At 41.4% G+C, this 18712-nt stretch overlaps 1 protein-coding gene across 6 annotated transcripts in view; it reads right to left on the bottom strand.

Annotated features, from left to right (window-relative positions):
• grip1 (glutamate receptor interacting protein 1) overlaps positions 1-18712 on the bottom strand; it is a 91894-nt gene that overhangs the window by 34890 nt on the left and 38292 nt on the right. For 4 of the 6 annotated variants that reach the window (XM_075472272.1, XM_075472274.1, XM_075472269.1 and 1 more), the window contains exon 2: positions 1689-1769. In XM_075472272.1, coding sequence (XP_075328387.1) covers positions 1689-1769 — 81 coding nt within the window. Of the gene's footprint in view, positions 1-1688; positions 1770-11123; positions 11342-18712 lie in introns of those variants that run through there. The other 2 variants (XM_075472271.1, XM_075472275.1) reach the window with 1 other exon arrangement.

Below are 18712 nucleotides of genomic sequence, written 5' to 3'. Positions count from 1 at the left end.
AAAACTCTGGCAATTCCTCTAACTAGCTTTAATGGCCTTCACCACTTTCTCTAAATGTCTCTGTACCTCCTTCATGTCGTTCAACTACTTCTGATCCCCTGCAGCAAGCTGACCCAACGATAAAAGAGAGTTAGAAAACTGCCAGCTCTTATAAAAGCCTTTTTCAACCAACACTAACTGGATTCTGTTACACGCTGGCCTCTTAATTGAAACACTGAAGGGAATTCATTGTTTCAGAAAGCTTGGCTGATTGTTTTTTTGATTGCAGTGCTGCTGGAAATGTGTGTCGGTTTGATAGACGGCACCAAAAGTTGAAAAAAGAACCAGTTTTTTTAATCAGAGCACTCATAAATCAAATATATATTTGATATAAAATACAAGAAGAAAGTCAATTCTTGACATACATAAAACAACGTTACTTATATATAACTTAATATTACTTAATATACAAGAATTATACTCAAACAAAGCAGGCCAGGAGGAAAGTTTCCTCAGAAGACTTTTTAACTTGGTTTGAATATCAGAGAAAGCTGTGTTCAGCAAAAAGGTACGGTCACTACAATCAGAGAGGATGTTGTGTCCAAATATACCCAACAGAAGGGGCTCCAGGCCATTTAAAGTCCTATAAACCAAACATACAAACGTGTTGCATTTTCTTTCCTTTAATCCAGATTGTCACTTTCTCAATGCTTTCCCCTTTAATAACAGTATGCACATCATGAGGTTGTTCCAGTCTTAATCAAAATAATCATGCCTTTTTTCTTTTTGATATTTAAACTGAAAAATGGGAACTTAACCAGCAGTAAGTCCTTTCAAGCTAACTCAACAGCTGCTAACTCATCTGTATGAGCGTGTATAAACAGAACTCTTCACCTTTACACTGGGAAGGGAAATCACTGGTATATGAACTGAATGGTACAGGACCCAACACTGATCCATGAGGAGCATCTGTAGAAGACTTCATGATACTGGACTTTGCATCACTGGACTTTGCATCACCAGCTTTAACTACCGATGGTTGGATGTGCCCAGAAATCCTCCAAAAGGCAGGCAACCAGGGAGCATCCTAACCGGATGCCCAAACTCTTTTCAGCCGTATTAGCACCTCGAAGCGTGACTGGTTTCTTTCTCTTACAGTTGTTCCAATTAGGCCTTGTACCCCAAAGAGTTCTTCAAACATTGTATCATACTATCATTCTTCTTAAGTGGATGCTCCACCAGTCCCTCTAAATTGTTTGGAAGTTTGACAAGTTGATTTAACCGGTTCCAAAACTCATACTGGTTCCAATCAAAAGCTGTGTTAGCCACTTTAAAACCTTTAAAGTTGCTCTGATTAGCTCGGAAACTTCTAACCCAAACTGGTTTGGATCTCCCCAACAAAACCTGGACCAGGTCATCTCTCTCACTGAGTCAGCCCTCTACAATTGCTCCTAATTTGAAGCTTTCACAGATCACAGATGTGTTTTCTACTTGCCCTCACAGATTATCTGATTCAGCCTTCAGAAATAAATAATATGTAGGACACCAGCTCCAGGTGGGAGGAAATAAACTGCAAATGCCAGCATCTTCCTGCAAGTCACAGGATGGAAAACATCAGCTGTTTGTGTGGTCTATTTTCAGCTGTTATCTTCACCATAGTGTTCATCATCTCTGCTGGTGGAACCTAAACATACAGAGGTGTGAGTTACCTGGAATGCTCTGCCTCCTGATTGCCAGCGCTCCATCTGGAGGTCGCGACCCGGCGGAGTGTTTGCTATACGGCCCCTCATCTGCAAAGCAAAGGAAAACACAAATAAAGTTACTATTCACACAGACCTGCGCTGGTTCAGACTCTGTCAACTTCTACCAGTTCCTTTATCTGGTTTCAGAGCTCTACCAGGTCCTTTAACTGGTCTTTAACTATCAAAAGCTTCATATCTGCAGATGGACCACTTTCCTTTTACCAGTGGATCTAAGCTCTTCCAGTTCAGAAGATCTAGTAGAGCCCTTCAGTAGTTCCAAGCCATAATTAGTTCCTTTAACAGGTTTGGTGCTTGAAATTTTTTTAACTTCCTCAAAATGGACCCAGACTGTCATTGTCATCACTCTGACTGGTTTCAAAGCTCTACAAGTTTTTCTAACTCATACAAAAATTATCAGCAATCGCTAATGAAAATAACTAATACTGCAGGCTTTTAGATTGTTTTCCTTCAAATGGTTTCAGATTTTAAACAGTAAACCTCTACAAACCCACTTCCTTTAACACATTTGGACCTTTACCTAAAGTGTACCCAGACTGGAAAGAAAGTTCAGGCATAATATTTAAACATAGCCCACGTCTGCAGTTTTCTTAGGCCCACAATTGGCCTTCATTGGCTCAAAGTGAACATATCTGCCTAAACTCAGCCACATATCCACCAGACATGGCCCAAATCTGTATTTTCTGTGGGCCTTTGGGGCACACCTGGCCCTACAAATAATTAAAAAAGTTCACTTAATAAGTTTTTTATTTGCAAGCGCCGTTCAAGACAGAGGCTGGAGGGGTGCTGCGGAGGAGATCGGTGAAGTTGTGAAATCCATGTCAAAGCCAGGTTCGGATATTTTGCCTACATATGACCAATACAACACGTGCCTAAGGCTAAGTCAGGCCCAGCTCATGATGTTTGGGTCATGTCAGGTCTACGCAGCTCCTGCCGGTGCCATAACCAAACCAGCCGAAAGTAGCCGAATGAGCCGAACTGACCTCAAAACCTCAACCAACTGGAACCTGTAATTCTGTCAGTTTCTACGCTGTTAACAGTCTATTTGTCTGTTTTTAAAAGCTCTACCAGCAGGAAGTTAAAGTTGTATAACTATTCTACCAGCAGCACTTTCTGGTTCCAACACCTTTACGAGTTTCAGTACAAATTCAGCAGCTGGATCAGTTTTTCCTTCAGATGAATCATTTCAAAGTGTATCCTCTGACTTCACCAAACCGGTCTGGAGTGACTTCAACTGATCCTCTAACTGGTTCAAAATGTAAACGAGTTCCTATAACAGGTTCTGACAGGAGCTCAGAGATTAAAGATCTACCAGATCATCAACAGGTTCCCATAATGCATCCGTACTCACCATCATCGCCATCAGACAGCGCAGAACTTCCACCACAGAAATACATTTTACACTTAAGCTAAAAAGTTTTCATAACAGCATCTTGGTCTTCAGCTTTTGTTGCTTTTAGCGTCGAGCGAAGCTCTGAAAACTAACTGCTCTCTTCTTCCTGACCACTTTCTGCCTGCTCCTCAGTCTGAATCAGCTACTGAGCTCAGGAGTCAGGTCAGCCTGTCCTCAGGAGTAGCAGCGACTCACAGAGAGACGTGACCTCATCAGTACAGCGACCAATCCCAGCGGGGAACACGGTGGTCTCGGCAGTCTGCTGGGAGACTCCCGGTGATGTCATCACACTCTGACAGGATGAGGTTTTTGGTGATTAAAGCGAGCTGACGCATGATGTCAAGAAGATTTATGCGGATAAGAAGATTTAATTGATGGGTTTTAATTAGATGATTTATAATAATAATGACTTTTAAAAAATAACATTTAACATATTAAACATTCGTCAAACTGTAACTGAAACAGTCTGATTATCAGCAACATTTAATCCACTTCTGGAATCTGGATCCTGCGCTTAAAGATAAAAGAAAACACACATTTTGGTTGAGTTGTAAGTAGATGTTTGCATTGAGTCCGGAATGTTGCTGCTCCTGTCCTGAATCAGTCCTGTCTGCTTGTGTTTTACCTTCCACTTTATTGTAGCATTGCTTCATTTTGGTCATCCGTTTTGCTCTAATTTATTCTAATCTGCTCTGGATCTGCTGTTTGGTCCCAGCAGCTGAGCTCAGAAGCACAAAGAGACTCCAGAAATGCACACACAGTAATGTTTCCAACACTTAAGAGGACATCACACTTTCCTGGGGACTGAATTTTAATGAGATCTACTAATTTGCTAACTAATTCCTGTAGCCAAACCTGACCTTAAATAAAGTATTTTTAATAGAAATTTATGATTTTTATTTTTTTGCTTTCAACATTAAATTCCCACAAATGGTACATAGTAACATGTTAGTCCCCATAACATCAGTACGACAAGAACAAACACACACGCAGACCATAGCTAAGTGAAGATGAAAGCCGAGCCTCCTCCTCCTCCAGATGTAGGACAGTAGCATCGAGCTCATTCTGTCTCTATCTACTCTCTATCTCTATATGCACACGTATACCGTAAAATACTGCCTATCAAACAACACAGTATGCCGTATAACATGCATTTATGCATAAGGGTGACTGAGTCGTCCAAACAGGTGCACTATATGCTGGAGTTAACATCGAATCATGCTCGGTGGTACGTATGAGATGCTGAGAATATCTAAAAAAGGAAAAGATCTAAGTGGTCTTTAAAGAGGCTCCATCGTTGGAACAGGAAATGCAGGCGCATCAGGCATAAAATCTGCTCAGCTTGTTGCCGTTTCAGCACAAACGGAGTGGAAATTACATTCAGAACATATTAGACCACTGTGACGCTCACAAATTAAGGAAGAGAACTCCTTATATCATGAGAAATGTCATGTTTCCATGAAAGTTTCAGGTGCTGCTGATCAATGCTCTGATTAACTGATCATCATCAGTGTGAGCGCCTCTATAAAAGCAGAAGTTCTGCAGCATTCAGGTGTGTGTTAACACGATGCCAAGGAGGAAAGACATCAGCAATGATCTCAGAGAAGCAGCTGCTGCTGCCCATCAACCTGGGAAGGGTTAGAAGGCCATTTCCAAACTATCTGGAGTCCATCATTCTACAGAGAGAAAGATTATTCACAAGTGGAAAACATTCAGGACAGCTGTCAATCTTCCCAGGAGTGGACGTCCCAGCAAGGTCACCCCAAGGTCAGAAACCCAAGAGCTACATCTCAGACTCTGCAATGTCCTTTGGACAGAGCAAACCAAAGTGGAGATGTTTGCTCATAATGCACAGCAGCATGTTTGGAGGAAACCAAACACAGCATATCAGCACAAACACCTCATACCAGCTGTCAAGCACGGTGGTGGAGGGCTGATGATCTGGGCTTGGACAAATGCATGAGACAACTTTCTAACATCTGCGTTAGTCTTTTATTAATCGTTAAACCTTTTCTTGTTGACAAAGCAGTGTTATCTCCTCATTCTTAGTTATTTGAACTGTACATACAGATATCTCAGGAGCCAAAAGAACAAGAACACTTTGCTGCAATAATTTGAAAAAAAAAAAGTTTGATAATTTTGCAAAGAAAAATTGAGTTTCCACATTTTGAGCCATTTAAGTGCCTGGATTTCTTTAATGTCTCAAATAGTATGGCTTACAATTGTAATCATTCAATTTGAGGCAATAGTTGAACAGAAAGCAAAAATCTTCCCTATTTCTATCTATCCCTAAAAACAGCAAAGATAACACAGTTTGACAGACAGAAAACAGGATTTCTTCAGCAACAAAGAGCTGTTAGCTGAAAACTTGGCATATCTCAGCATAGTGTGCAGTGTGTCCTTAAAACATCTGAGGAAACTGGACAAGTGGAGGACAAAAGAAGAAGTGTCAGGCCTAAAGAACTATCTACAGCAGATGAACAGGATCTGAAAGTGATGTCCTTAAGAAAGAGGAAAAAAATCCAGCAAAGACCTGACACAGGAGCTGAGAGATGCATCTGGACCTTCAGCTGATCCATCTGCTGTTGGCCCAAGCCTCATCAGAAATGGGCTCCATGGAAGGGTGGCTGTCAAGAAGCCGTTCTTAAAGGGGAAGTCCAGGGCATTTGAAGCGCATTTCCATTGCTAGAGGTTGTCAAATACTGATAGTAGGACACAGACAGGTGCAAATCTGCGCTCCCTGTGTGGAGATCGCGCTGTTTGCGCAGCCTGTCATGCGAGGCTAATACGTGGTGGCTAGGGGCAAGCGCTAACCCTTCCACGTAAAACAACAACTTGCACACTGCAGAAATGTCACACCACTTTATAAACCATCCGACAATAAAGTCACAAGCCTTACCATCAAAACCATATGCATGGTTCTCACATTACTGGCATGGGGACGTTACAAAACAACTTTATAAACAGCATGTAACTCACCGGCTGGTTGTAGGCTCGCGCATGTGAAAGCCCAAAACAGTCAATGGACGATACTCCCATATACAAAGCAATTATCTTCTCTAGAAAAACTGCGTTCAAGTATTTAAAACATTACAACAATACATGCCCAGTAATATTGTTGTAATGTTTTAAATACTTGAACGCAGTTTTTCTAGAGAAGATAATTGCTTTGTATATGGGAGTATCGTCCATTGACTCTTTTGGGCTTTCACATGCGCGAGCGTACAACTAACCGGTGAGTTACATGCTGTTTATAAAGTTGTTTTGTAACGTCCCCATGCCAGTAATGTGAGAACCATGCATATGGTTTTGATGGTAAGGCTTGTGACTTTATTGTCAGATGGTTTATAAAGTGGTGTGACGTTTCTGCAGTGTGCAAGTTGTTGTTTTACGTGGAAGGGTTAGCGCTTGCCTCTAGCCACCACGTATTAGCCTCGCATAACAGGCTGCGCAAACAGCGCGATCTCCACACAGGGAGCGCAGATTTGCACCTGTCTGTGTCCTACTATCAGTATTTGACAACCTCTAGCAATGGAAATGCGCTTCAAATGCCCCGGAGTTCCCCTTTAAGGAAGGGAAACAGGGAGAAAAGGCTGAGCTGTGCCAAAGGACACAAGAAGTGGGCTGGAAATCAGTGGCAGCAGGTCTGATGGAGGGATGAATCCTCCCCAGAGCCCGGAGCTCAACATTACTGAAGCAGTGTGGGATCATGTTGGCAGAGAACGGAACAAAAGGCAGCCCACATCCAAAGAAGAGCTTTGGGATGTCCTTCAAGAAGCCTGGAGAACTATTCCTGAAGACTCCTTAAAGAGAGGACAGAAAGCTCGTCTGAGAGGGTTCAGGCTGTGTTGGAGAATAAAGGAGCTCAGAGCAGATATTCACTTTAAAGCTGCTTTATATCAAGACTTTTGCACAGTATTTTAGTTGAACTTATTGGACGGTTCAAATCTGAATCTTGTTAGTCAACAGAAAAATGTCCCATGTTAACATTTGAGGTTTCACAGCCACAAGCTGAGATCCGTTTTTACTTGTATATTTAATACCCACTGAGGGTTAGTGTGACACAGTGATGTTCCATTTTTAATATCCTTATTTATAGGGCTCCTCAGGCATGTTCAGAGTAAAAACACTCAACCCTTATCCTGAGCTGACACAGAGGTGAAACATACAAAATAAAGCTTTGAAAGAAGGTTAAAACTCAGGCTTTCTTTGGTTTTATAGGATCATGAGAGGAGCTGCCACGGCTCCACAAGTACGATGTCAGTAAAAAGATATTTGGTTGGAGGAGAAAACCTACTGGGCCTTTAAAAAGAGGCTGTTAAGCTTCAAATGGTGCAAAAAAAAATTATTAAAGTAATTCCCCAGCTTGATCCCAGGACTCATGTGGCTTCCAGTGAAGAACAGGGTCCAACATGTTCAAGTGCTCCTGTAATTAAAAAGGAAGGAGGAGGTGGGTGGACTGAGCTCCCTGAAGGTTTCAGGCAAAGACACATCAGGTTTCCCATCTGAATTCTGCTGCCTTTCAATGGAAAACACTGCTGATTTCATTCAGCTTTAAAGGTTAAACAATATCAGCCGAGCAGGACTATTTTAAGACCTCCTCCAGCACAGAGCGCAAGCCGGCGCCTACGCTATGTTTAATTTAAAACAAGATGCTCGTTTTAGATCAAACGCAGGTCTTTGTTCTTGACTTGTAAGCAGGAGAAATGGAAACTTTCAAGTTTAATTACCATATTTATAAAGAGATGGACCCCCACCTCATGAACTGAAGAACTTCTTCCTGAAGAAACCTTCTCTGATGTTCTAAATATGTTTATTTGGACATATTTTGATGCTAAAACCCATTTTCACGCACTGTGGAAGTTCAGCTTGATCTGGGTCTGTTTGAATTCACAGTTGGATGCTTCACCTGAATCCCCAGTGCGTGTCCTAATGTTGGGACAGGTCCATGAGCAGCATACCCGCTTCTCCTCAGCTGATAACGTTTCTTGCTCATTTGTGAGCGAATTTTTAAAATATTTAATACAATCTGGTGTTGTGTAGTGATAAATAGATTCAACGCTGATTTATTTATGCACGCTCGTAGCGACTTCTGCTTGATTTCACTGATGAACTGCTTTTTATGACTTCTAACACAGTTTTTAGTACTCAAACAGCAACTTAAAACGTTTATTTTTTTTCAACATCAAATATCACTTTGAACCATTCTTTCACTATTTTTAGCTTCCTTATTATACTATTCATCCCAAACTTTCCCCCAGCTCTCCACACTTCTCTGCTCCCTTAAAGACTGCGGCTAAAACAGCAGCTGCTCTAAATTTCAATCCTATTCAGATGCTTCAAAACTTCGGGTACAGATGTGATTCTGGGCTTTTCGGTTGAGTTATAGTTTGAAGCCTTTGTGCACTTTAAACAACATGCGTGTTGGATGAGAATCCCTCGCTGCAACAGGACGGGAAAGTTCTGCAGCCGGTGATTAGAAGCATTCAGAGGTGCGCGCACAGAGCCAGGAGGATGCTTTAAGGTAAAACCCACCCAGCCACAGTCCGTTTAATCTGAGCTGGTGGACCGCTCAGTTCACGCTCTGCACTCCAACAGGGGAGGAGGAAGAATTCAGTCTTCAGTTTACTGTAAAAGTACACTGTTGCACAATGTCCTGTTTTTAAAAAGTACTTCATGCGCTGCTGCCTTGTGACTGTCATTAGTTTATTATTAGTGATTTAATAACGAAAAAGCAGAATTCCACTGAAGTCAGCTGAGGTGAAGCTTCTTTATCTGTTTTGCATCAGCTGTGACTTGTTACTTTTTCCATAAAAGATTCATTTTTCCATTATTTCTTTGATTTATATATATATATATAAATATATATACACTGTATATATATATAAATGTAAGCTGGCACTAATGCTCTTTAAAACAGCTCCCAAACAGATTAACAGAAAAGCCATTTCAGCTTCTTTAGTTAAATTCCACCACTGTTTATCTAAGTGCATTCAGTATTTATTCATTCATATTTAATTTGACTGTTTTGGAAAGTGACATTAAGGGACCGCTGCTGTGATGGTGTTATACAATCTTGGTTGTATAATAATAATAATTCAATTGGATCTCTGTTGTCCCAGCAAAGCATGACAGTGAACTTTAGAAATGCATTAAAGAGTGAAAAAAAGCACCAAAAGTTCCTGCGTTGCTCAAACAGATTAAATAAAACGAGCAACATGGCTCCTTTCATGAAGAAAACATTGGGAGCTCGACAGTAAAGAATCGACTTCTGCATGTTTTAAAGTCTTTTGTCCATTCTGTGTTCATTTTTCAGTCTAACCACAATGAAGTTTATTTGGAAGTCTACTGAAACTAAGTCTGCTTGTTTGGTGCACAAAGAGGTTCGGATGATATTGCTCTAACGACCCGCATTAAAGGCGGGGTAGGGGATCTTTTTCTGGAACATTTTTTTACATATTGCTTGAAATACTCTTCACACCCCCATTGCAACCAATTAATTAAAAGTTTTGACACAAATATGAAAAGTTTTAGTGGCCTCTAGAACGTACAATCTAGGAAAAACAGTATCCAATCATACTGAACGGACCGTTCACAATGATTGGATTCTGATGCCGTCTATCAAACTGCAATCTGCTCCTCCCTCCCCCTCCTTCCCCCTGTGCGCGTACCCTGCTCCGTGAACGAATTACGCGTCCAGAAGCTTGGCAGGAAGCTAAACTAGAGCCAGCTTGGCTAGCACCTAGCATTATTAAACATATAGTTAGCATATACTAAATACTAAATACTAAATACGGCAACGATCGATGCTTGCTGTCAGAACAGCGCTCGTGCACCTTCGTGCTCGTGCGCGTTCATGTACTCTAGAGGCGTGCCTTCGGGGGGGAAAGTGAAGAAAAGGGTTGGGACTTTTTACCTGTGTATTTTCAAAATGCAGCTTCGCTGGACTCAAAATCCAGGATCTCCTACCCTACCTTTAATGGAGCAAATCCATCAAGTTTGGACGTATCCTTTATCTCAAAAGTTGGACTTTTCCACATCCTTTTGACACCAACACTCTGTAAAACCTGAGAAAACCTCGTGCGCTGAACGGGATACTGGAGCTCCTTTTTTAAATGTTCTCTCTTAAATTGAGCAAAGGAGAACCAACACTGGCTCTGGATCTTCCACAGGGCTGTCACAGTTTCAGTTAGTCTGGTGGTCTCTGCAACCCCACCCACAACCCTCAATATAAGCGGTTCTGTTCTGCGGCTCACAGTTGGTGCTGCTGGAGCTCCTGCTTTTCATGGAGCCACTTTGGTGGATTTTCAGTACGGGTCAGGGTCAGGGTTCCCCAGGTGTGGGGTCCTGCAGCAGAAGCGTCCCATCCTTTGACTCTTAAAGTTGCGTTTCCGTGCCAACGGTTAAACCTGAACACTTCCTCCAGCACCGTCGAGCTGGACGAGAAAAATCACACCGGAAACAAACACCTGAAGATTCCAACTGCAGCAGACTCCCAGAGGAGATCCTACAGATCCCATCCAACCACACACACACACACACACTATCCCTCACACACACGCAGACACACACACACACACACACACACACACACACACACACACACACACACACGCAGCCCTGCTTCCTGTTAACACACATGAATATTAGATCCTTGAAAAAGAGATAAGCTGCTCCCTCTCCGACTTCACACTCACTCAGAGGGTCTCTCAACCACAGCAACCTGCAGCCATCGACTGAATGAATGCATCAGGAGATCGTTTACCACGTGCACACACACGTGCACGCTCACACACACAGGCTCACGCACACACAGCTGCTTTTCGCCATAAACAACCACCTCTCTCTCTCTCTATCTTTTCAATGTCAGCAGTTTACAGCGAATGACACTCGGCCAACATGCATGCATATATGACTCTCACACACACACTCACACACACACACGCTCGCTCGCTCCCTCCATCTCCCACTGTCCCTCTGTGTCTCTCTACCTTTGTTCACCCTGCGCAGGATCTGGCAGCGACATTTAAACGACACGGCGATCATGGTGAAGCCGAGCCGAGCGTTGCCTCCCCCCCCAGCGCCATGCAGATGCAGCCACTAAAAAACAAAAACTACACCTCCTCTTCCTCGTCTCCTCTGCCAGTCGCTGACTGACGAAGGAGCTCCTCAAACAGACGCTGTCATCGAGGCTCGCGAAGGAGGCGGAGAGTGCTGCAGATGTGAAGCTCCTCCATAAAATCAGCCAGAGGGGGGAGGAGGAAAGGGGAGGGGGGGGGGGGGGGGGTAGAGTCTGCGCAGATGGGAGGATGAAGACGAGCGGGAGGAGGAGGAGGAGGGAAGGGGGGTTGAAAGAGGCTGCTGTATCCCTCTGCTGGTTCCTAATGTGCGTTTGTGCAGCTGGATGGATGGATGAATGGATGGACAGAAGGAAAGTAGTGGAGATAAAAATAGAAGGATAATGCAATGAATAGAGAGAGAGTGAAGAATGAAAGCAGTGAACAGAAGTTAAATAAATTCAGGAACAGGGAAAATAATGTGAAAGGAGTGAATAAAAAGAGATAAAATAGAGAAAAGATTAAAGGAAGTAATGAAGGACAGAAGCAAAGGAAAGAAAGAGATGGAAGAGAGGAAAATGAAAAGAGAAGAAAATAGAAATAAAATATGAATCTAAAGAGGTAAAGAAAAGGATCAAAAGAAGGAAGACGGTTAAAAAGAAAGAAAACTGACATAGAAGAGAAAGAAAAAGGAAGGACAAGATAAATATGAAAGGAAGTAAATGAAAGAAAGATGGGTGTAAGGATGGTAAAATGAAATGTTGAGTTAAGACGATGAAAATGAGCCAAAAAGTCTTTGTAAATAATTGTAATGTCAAAGGAAATAAATAAGGATATAAAATGTCCTCATTTCATCATCAAGTTGACCATAAAGCTGAGATTTTTTACCAAATTTGTAGAAATTTTCACGAGTTGTTTCATAGATGTCATGTTCACAAGCTACAGGAAAGACCAGCAACTGAAAGCATACAGTTCTGCTCTCAGCTGACGTCATACAAGGAAAATGAAGGAATAAGTGAAGAAATGTGACATCATCATCATCTATGACCGAGAGCAGGTGGGTCGGTTTCAAAAAGCAGCCACAAGGGTAACATGTTCATGTTTCTGAAAAACACTGACCAGAGGCGTCATCTGAAGGATGTTTCCGGAGCATAAAAGCAAAGAATCATGGCTCTTATCACTGGAGGAAATCTTTTTTATATCTGTATCACAGGAACTGTAGAACCCCCTGAATGGGGTGTGTTAGAGCTCCTTCCTCACAGCAACCAGGTTTCTGAGCTATGTTCTGAGTGGTTGGAATTCAGTAGAAGAAGTAGTTATCCTGACAGGAAACAAACCTAAAACAAACAACAACTGTGGTGGACATCCACAGAGAGACCTCTTCTTCAGGAATTACTTTCATCTCTGGGAACATTTGGGATATTACATCATATCACTGAGTTTATCGTTTGTCGACCCAGATCGAAACAGCTGATGAGTTACGTCATTTCAGAATGTCGGAACCCGCCATAATAAAAAGACCTTTGAAACATTCGGTAAGAAACCAAAGATTCCAAAATAACTGATCAAACCAACAAGAGCAGAGCAGGGCTGAAAAAACTGGTGCTGAAACGATGATCAATACTCCGAATTCTCACTGATACCTTCCATTTATTCTTCTCCCACCTCTGAATGGTTGGTCCCGCTGCTCAAACAGATATAAATGGCTCATTCTAAGGTTTTAAAAACACAACTTACTACTGATTACATGCTATCAGAAACAAAGGGTGCTTCTCAAAGTCAAGGAAGGAGCCTTAAAGGTAGGGTAGGAGATCCTGGATTTTGAGTCCAGCGAAGCTGCATTTTGAAAATACACAGGTAAAAAGTCCCAACCCTTTTCTTCACTTTCCCCCCGAAGGCACGCCTCTAGAGTACATGAACGCGCACGAACACGAAGGTGCACGAGCGCTGTTCTGACAGCAAGCATCGATCGCTGCCGTAATAATGCTAGGTGCTAGCCAAGCTGGCTCTAGTTTAGCTTCCTGCCAAGCTCCTGGGCACGCGTAATTCGTTCACGGAGCAGGGTACGCGCACAGGGGGAAGGAGGGGGAGGGAGGAGCAGATTGCAGTTTGATAGACGGCATCAGAATCCAATCATTGTGAACGGTCCGTTCAGTATGATTGGATACTGTTTTTCCTAGATTGTACGTTCTAGAGGCCACTAAAACTTTTCATATTAATGTCAAAACTTTTAATTAATTGGTTGCAATGGGGGTGTGAAGAGTATTTCAAGCAATATGTAAAAAAATGTTCCAGAAAAAGATCCCCTACCCAACCTTTAATGGCTACGTTTCCAGACAGCAGCATCATGAAATCTAACAGGATTGTTCTGATGTCGAAGCATTTAGTTCTTTGGGGAAATTTCAAGGACATTTCTGTGCATCCTTTATGCCGTTTTTGTACACATTGAAGACAGCTCATGCAGAACAGGAGTCGAGGTTGGAGCAATAAGCGTTTGAACTTGTTTCATATCACCATAGAGTTAGCATCGTAACATGTTCCATAAATTTCCGGTGATCCTTGGAAAGCAGACTTTGGTCTCAATGGTCTCTGGTTGGTGGTTATTTTTGGTCTGTTTTTGCCTAAAATCGACTTGTGAATGATGTCTAATCCCTTTATCTGCTATCAAATGGCTGAATATCAAATTTGGAAACTTAAGTTTAATTTGTTGACTGACTTTAGCTGCATTCAGGTGAGATTAGCATCACAGGAGGCAGGAGAAATGTTCCCTGTTCAACTGGACAAAAGGAAGCACATAAATATGAGTGTATTCTCACGTTGTTGGTTAATCCTTCTGAATATTTGTTTAATCTGTAAAGTTTTCTGGTCATTTGTCTTTCCTTAGGATTCAGACAAACAGTGTAAACAGTCTCTAGATTCCTGTTTGTGAAAGCTTGTGTTTACAGGCTGAGCTGTCTGCTCCTGATGTCTGTGAGTCAGAACCAAAAGTACTTTTCTAAATAACAAAGCATTGTGCTTTCATGACAAACACAAGGTGAGTTTGTAGAAAAATGGTGCTGTAGGTGCTCTGTGACAGGTAAAATGAACATGCTTCAGTGTTGATTATTAAGACATTTATCATTATATGTATGATTAAGTTCCAGTTTAAAACAGTTAAAACCACTGAGGATGTGAGGCTGTTTGTTGTATTTCTCTTGACTATGTGAGCACCAATAAGAGAGCAGCTGGCGTGTTGTGTGTGTAATATCATTGGCTGGCTGACGGTGGGCGTGTCCTGCAGCAGGTAGTGAAGTGGTCAGAGATGTAGGTCAGTGTCTCAGCAGCAGATTACACAAGATTAGTGTCAGTCTGCTTGTGTTAAAGGCATTAACTGATATTACTATAACTGCAGCAAAATGCAGGTCAGCCGGCTCCTCCTCAGCCTCGCTGTGAGCACAATAAGAGTTGTTATATAAGTGAGGTTTGTTGTCAGAGCTTGTGGGCTGATGACTCTGAGCAAATCTGAGCTGCTCTGTGCTGCACCGTGCTGGTCCGACTGGCTTTCAGATGGAGTCTGAGCCTATAACTCCCCCTGCTGGAGACTCAGCAGCAGCGCAGCAGGAAACTGCAGCTGGATGTGCAGCTTTCATCCCTCTGCTGCCGAGTTTATACTAATACTAATACTAATACTGATACTGATACTGATACTGATACTGATACTAACACCAATACTGATAATAATACTAATACTGATACTAGTACTGATACTAGTACTAATACTGATACTGATACTAATATTGATACTAATACTGATACTAGTACTAATACTGATACTAATACTAATACTAATACTGATACTAAATCTGATACTGATACTGATACTAATACTAATACTGATGCTAATACTAATACTGATACTAGTACTGATACTAGTACTAATACTGATACTAATACTAATACTAATACTGATACTAAATCTGATATTGATACTGATACTAATACTAATACTGATGCTAATACTAATACTGATACTAGTACTGATACTAGTACTAATACTGATACTGATACTAATACTGATACTAATACTGATACTAGTACTAATACTGATACTGATACTAATACTAATACTAATACTGATACTAGTACTAATACTGATACTAATACTAATACTAATACTGATACTGATACTGATACTAATACTGATACTAGTACTAATACTGATACTAATACTAATACTAATACTGATACTAAATCTGATATTGATACTGATACTAATACTAATACTGATGCTAATACTAATACTGATACTAGTACTGATACTAGTACTAATACTGATACTGATACTAATACTGATACTAATACTGATACTAGTACTAATACTGATACTGATACTAATACTAATACTGATACTAAATCTGATACTGATACTGATACTAATACTAATACTGATGCTAATACTAATACTGATACTAATACTAATACTGATACTAATACTAATACTGATACTAATACTAATACTGATACTAATACTAATACTGATACTAATATTTCCAAACAACACAATACACAAGTGTCACCTCGTGTCTCAGGCTGAATAAAAAACTGGTTCAGAGCCAAAGAGAGCAGAGCCCTCAGAAACAACACAGAACCAAATCAGGTCCAAGTAAAACCACCACAAGTGAGACAAGTTAGAAAATCAGAACCAACTTAACAGACCAGAGAATTTAGAACCATCTAAAAGGAAATAAGCCCGCAGGCGGTCCAAAACAAGAGATCTAAAAAGGATTTGTTGGAAGCTCAAAGGTATCAGGACCAGATAAAAGAACAAAGAGTCCAAACCCATCTGAAACCAACCGAGGCGTATCAGATGCAGCGAGAACAAAGCAGCCAGAAGCTACTAGAAAGACTTAAATAATCAGAACCTAGAACCAGAGAAATCAGAACCAATCACAGAGAGACATTAGAACCAGCCATACAGAACCAAACAAAACCAGAGAGCTCAGAAAAACATAATCTATAACAACAGTTAGACAAATCCAGAAAGAACCAGTTACTGTGTGTAAGATCCAGTAAAACTAATTGAACCAGAGAAATCAGAACCTAACAAAACCAGAAACACATAAACTATAACAAGCTTAAAGAACCAGAACCTAAAAACACCAGATAAACCAGTAGTTGTCTGTCTGAAAGAACCAGATTAATCAGAACAAACGAAGCTGATCAAGAACCACAGAAACTGGAAGCAGTTCAGTCAAATCCTGACAGAACCAGACCCTGTAAATCAGAACCAGCAAAACCAGCTTAAAGCAGAGAAGTTCAGCTTAATGAACCAGAACATCCAAAAACCAGATAAAAGAAAATAGCTGCTGGTCTGACAGAAGCAGGTCGGTCAGACTCAGCTGTGATCTACAATCTATTATCAGTTATATCCAGACAGAACCAGAACCAGCTTACATGTTGAATCGGAGTTAAATCGGAGGAATCCAAACCATCATAATAATCAGAACATCAGAACATATTCTGAACTGGAATAATTGGAACCAGCAAAAGTGCAACAGCAAGACAAAACAGAAGCAGAAAGCAAAGAAGAGGAAGCAGAACTAGAGGCACCGGAACCAGAACCTACCTCCCTTTCTGTGAACAGAAACGTGCCAAACTTTGGATTGTTTCAGAATCACAGAGAATTCACTTAGAACTTCAAGTCTGGCAGAAACATTCGGACCTTTTTAATGTGAAATAAATTCTACTGTTGGTTTATTTGTAGAAGTAGAAATCAGCACTTCTGCCGCCGCCTGTTTAGAGCCTGCACGCACATCACATGCGATAATACGCCATCATAAAGAGATGAAAGCCGTCCTCCTGCTGTCAAATCAACATCCATCCCCCCCCGCAGCGCACACACACGGTTGCAGCTGTTACCATGGAAACAGGCTGATGAATAATTGAGGGGAAAGAGCGACCCCGCACCGTACAAAGAGTGATTCTGAGAGATGAAAGAAGTGTTCACACACAGAACCGAGCGCACCCATTCCCACATATTACAGGTTATCATCAGGGCCGCTGGCATTTCAAAACAACTAAATCAGAGTGTACCTGGGTGTGTGTGTGTCAACACCCACCGCCCAGAGTCAAACATGAGGGTTTGAGTCACCGTGACATCTTCTTATGTAAGCGCACACAAAAACACACAGTGGGTGCTAATAACACCGCTCCGGCGACGGGAGGAGGAGAGGGCGGATGTGCAAGCCTTTAATTAGTGCCAACAGTCCCAGTCCGACAGACACGTTTACATGTGTGTGAGGAGCAGATGGGTCAGGCAACAGCTCAGTCAGCCACACGGCACCACGCACCCTCTGTCCGACTCACCGCAACAAAACCAGAGGGAGGACACAACGCCGCGTTTCCACCCAACACCATCAAACCCTGCGCTGATAACGGTTATTTAAACAAGATGGCTGCGTCACCGAGCATTTTAAAAGCCCGACTTATTTCCTTTTTGCTCCGGAGATGTCTTCAGGAAAATGTGTTTCCGGTTGTGAGGGCGAGCTGACCCTGTTCAGCTTCCCCAAAGAGAAAGCTCTTCCTGGTTCTGAACGAATGAAAAACTATTTAGACGTACGAAGCGGTCAAAGTTAATGTAGGAGTTTTAAATGACTGGAAATAATCACGGACATGAAAAGCTTGGTTGCATCCCAACTCCTAAATATATATATATATGTATATATATATTGGGCTGGGTAACGATTAAATTTTTTAATCTAATTAATCACACGATTTCCCTGATTAATCATGATTAATCGCATTTAGTTTTATTTTAAATGTGCTGCCATATGAATGAAAGTACCATAACATTTGTTGTGCAAACACACTTTTAACATCAGCATCTTTCTGTAGTTTTTATGTAGAAGCCTCGCTCCACTGTCTGCTTCCTTGAATGACTTGCTGCTATCAGTTGTGTGTTTTGCCTTTAAGTGATATTTTAGACTGGAACTACTACACTGAGAAGACAATTACACTTGGCAGTGTTTACAGATGACTTTGGTTCTGTCGACTCCGCCGTCTGGAAGAACTTTAAAATGAAAATGGCCGAGTAAAAGTTCCGTACCCTTCTCCAGGTTTGGTGGATCCGTCGATTACTTTCTTTTCCGCTTCCGCAACAGACAGCAACAGACTTTTACTAAATAAAAGCCTGTGAGCAACAGACTTTTACAATAGTAAAATAAATTAAAAAAAATAAATTAAAAATAAATTAATGCGCAATAATAAAATATTTATCGAATTAACGCGATAATAACGATTTAACTCACCCAGCCCTAATATATATATATATATATATGCTTTTGGTCACAACTAGCGAAAATTCTATAATGTGGCTAACTGGAACCAAATGAATTTCAAAGTCTTCAAACATGAGCGTAACATAGTAATCTGCAGTTCCTAGCTGAACAACTGCAGATTAAAGCCATCGAACTACAGCCGAAACAACAGAATCCTGAAACATCGTGAAATACAACACGTTCGAACTGGAAGAAAAGCAGCATTTC

This window comes from Odontesthes bonariensis, chromosome 8 (assembly GCF_027942865.1).
Source record: "Odontesthes bonariensis isolate fOdoBon6 chromosome 8, fOdoBon6.hap1, whole genome shotgun sequence".
NCBI lineage: Eukaryota > Metazoa > Chordata > Actinopteri > Atheriniformes > Atherinopsidae > Odontesthes > Odontesthes bonariensis.
This window is presented reverse-complemented; position numbering and strand designations above follow the sequence as displayed.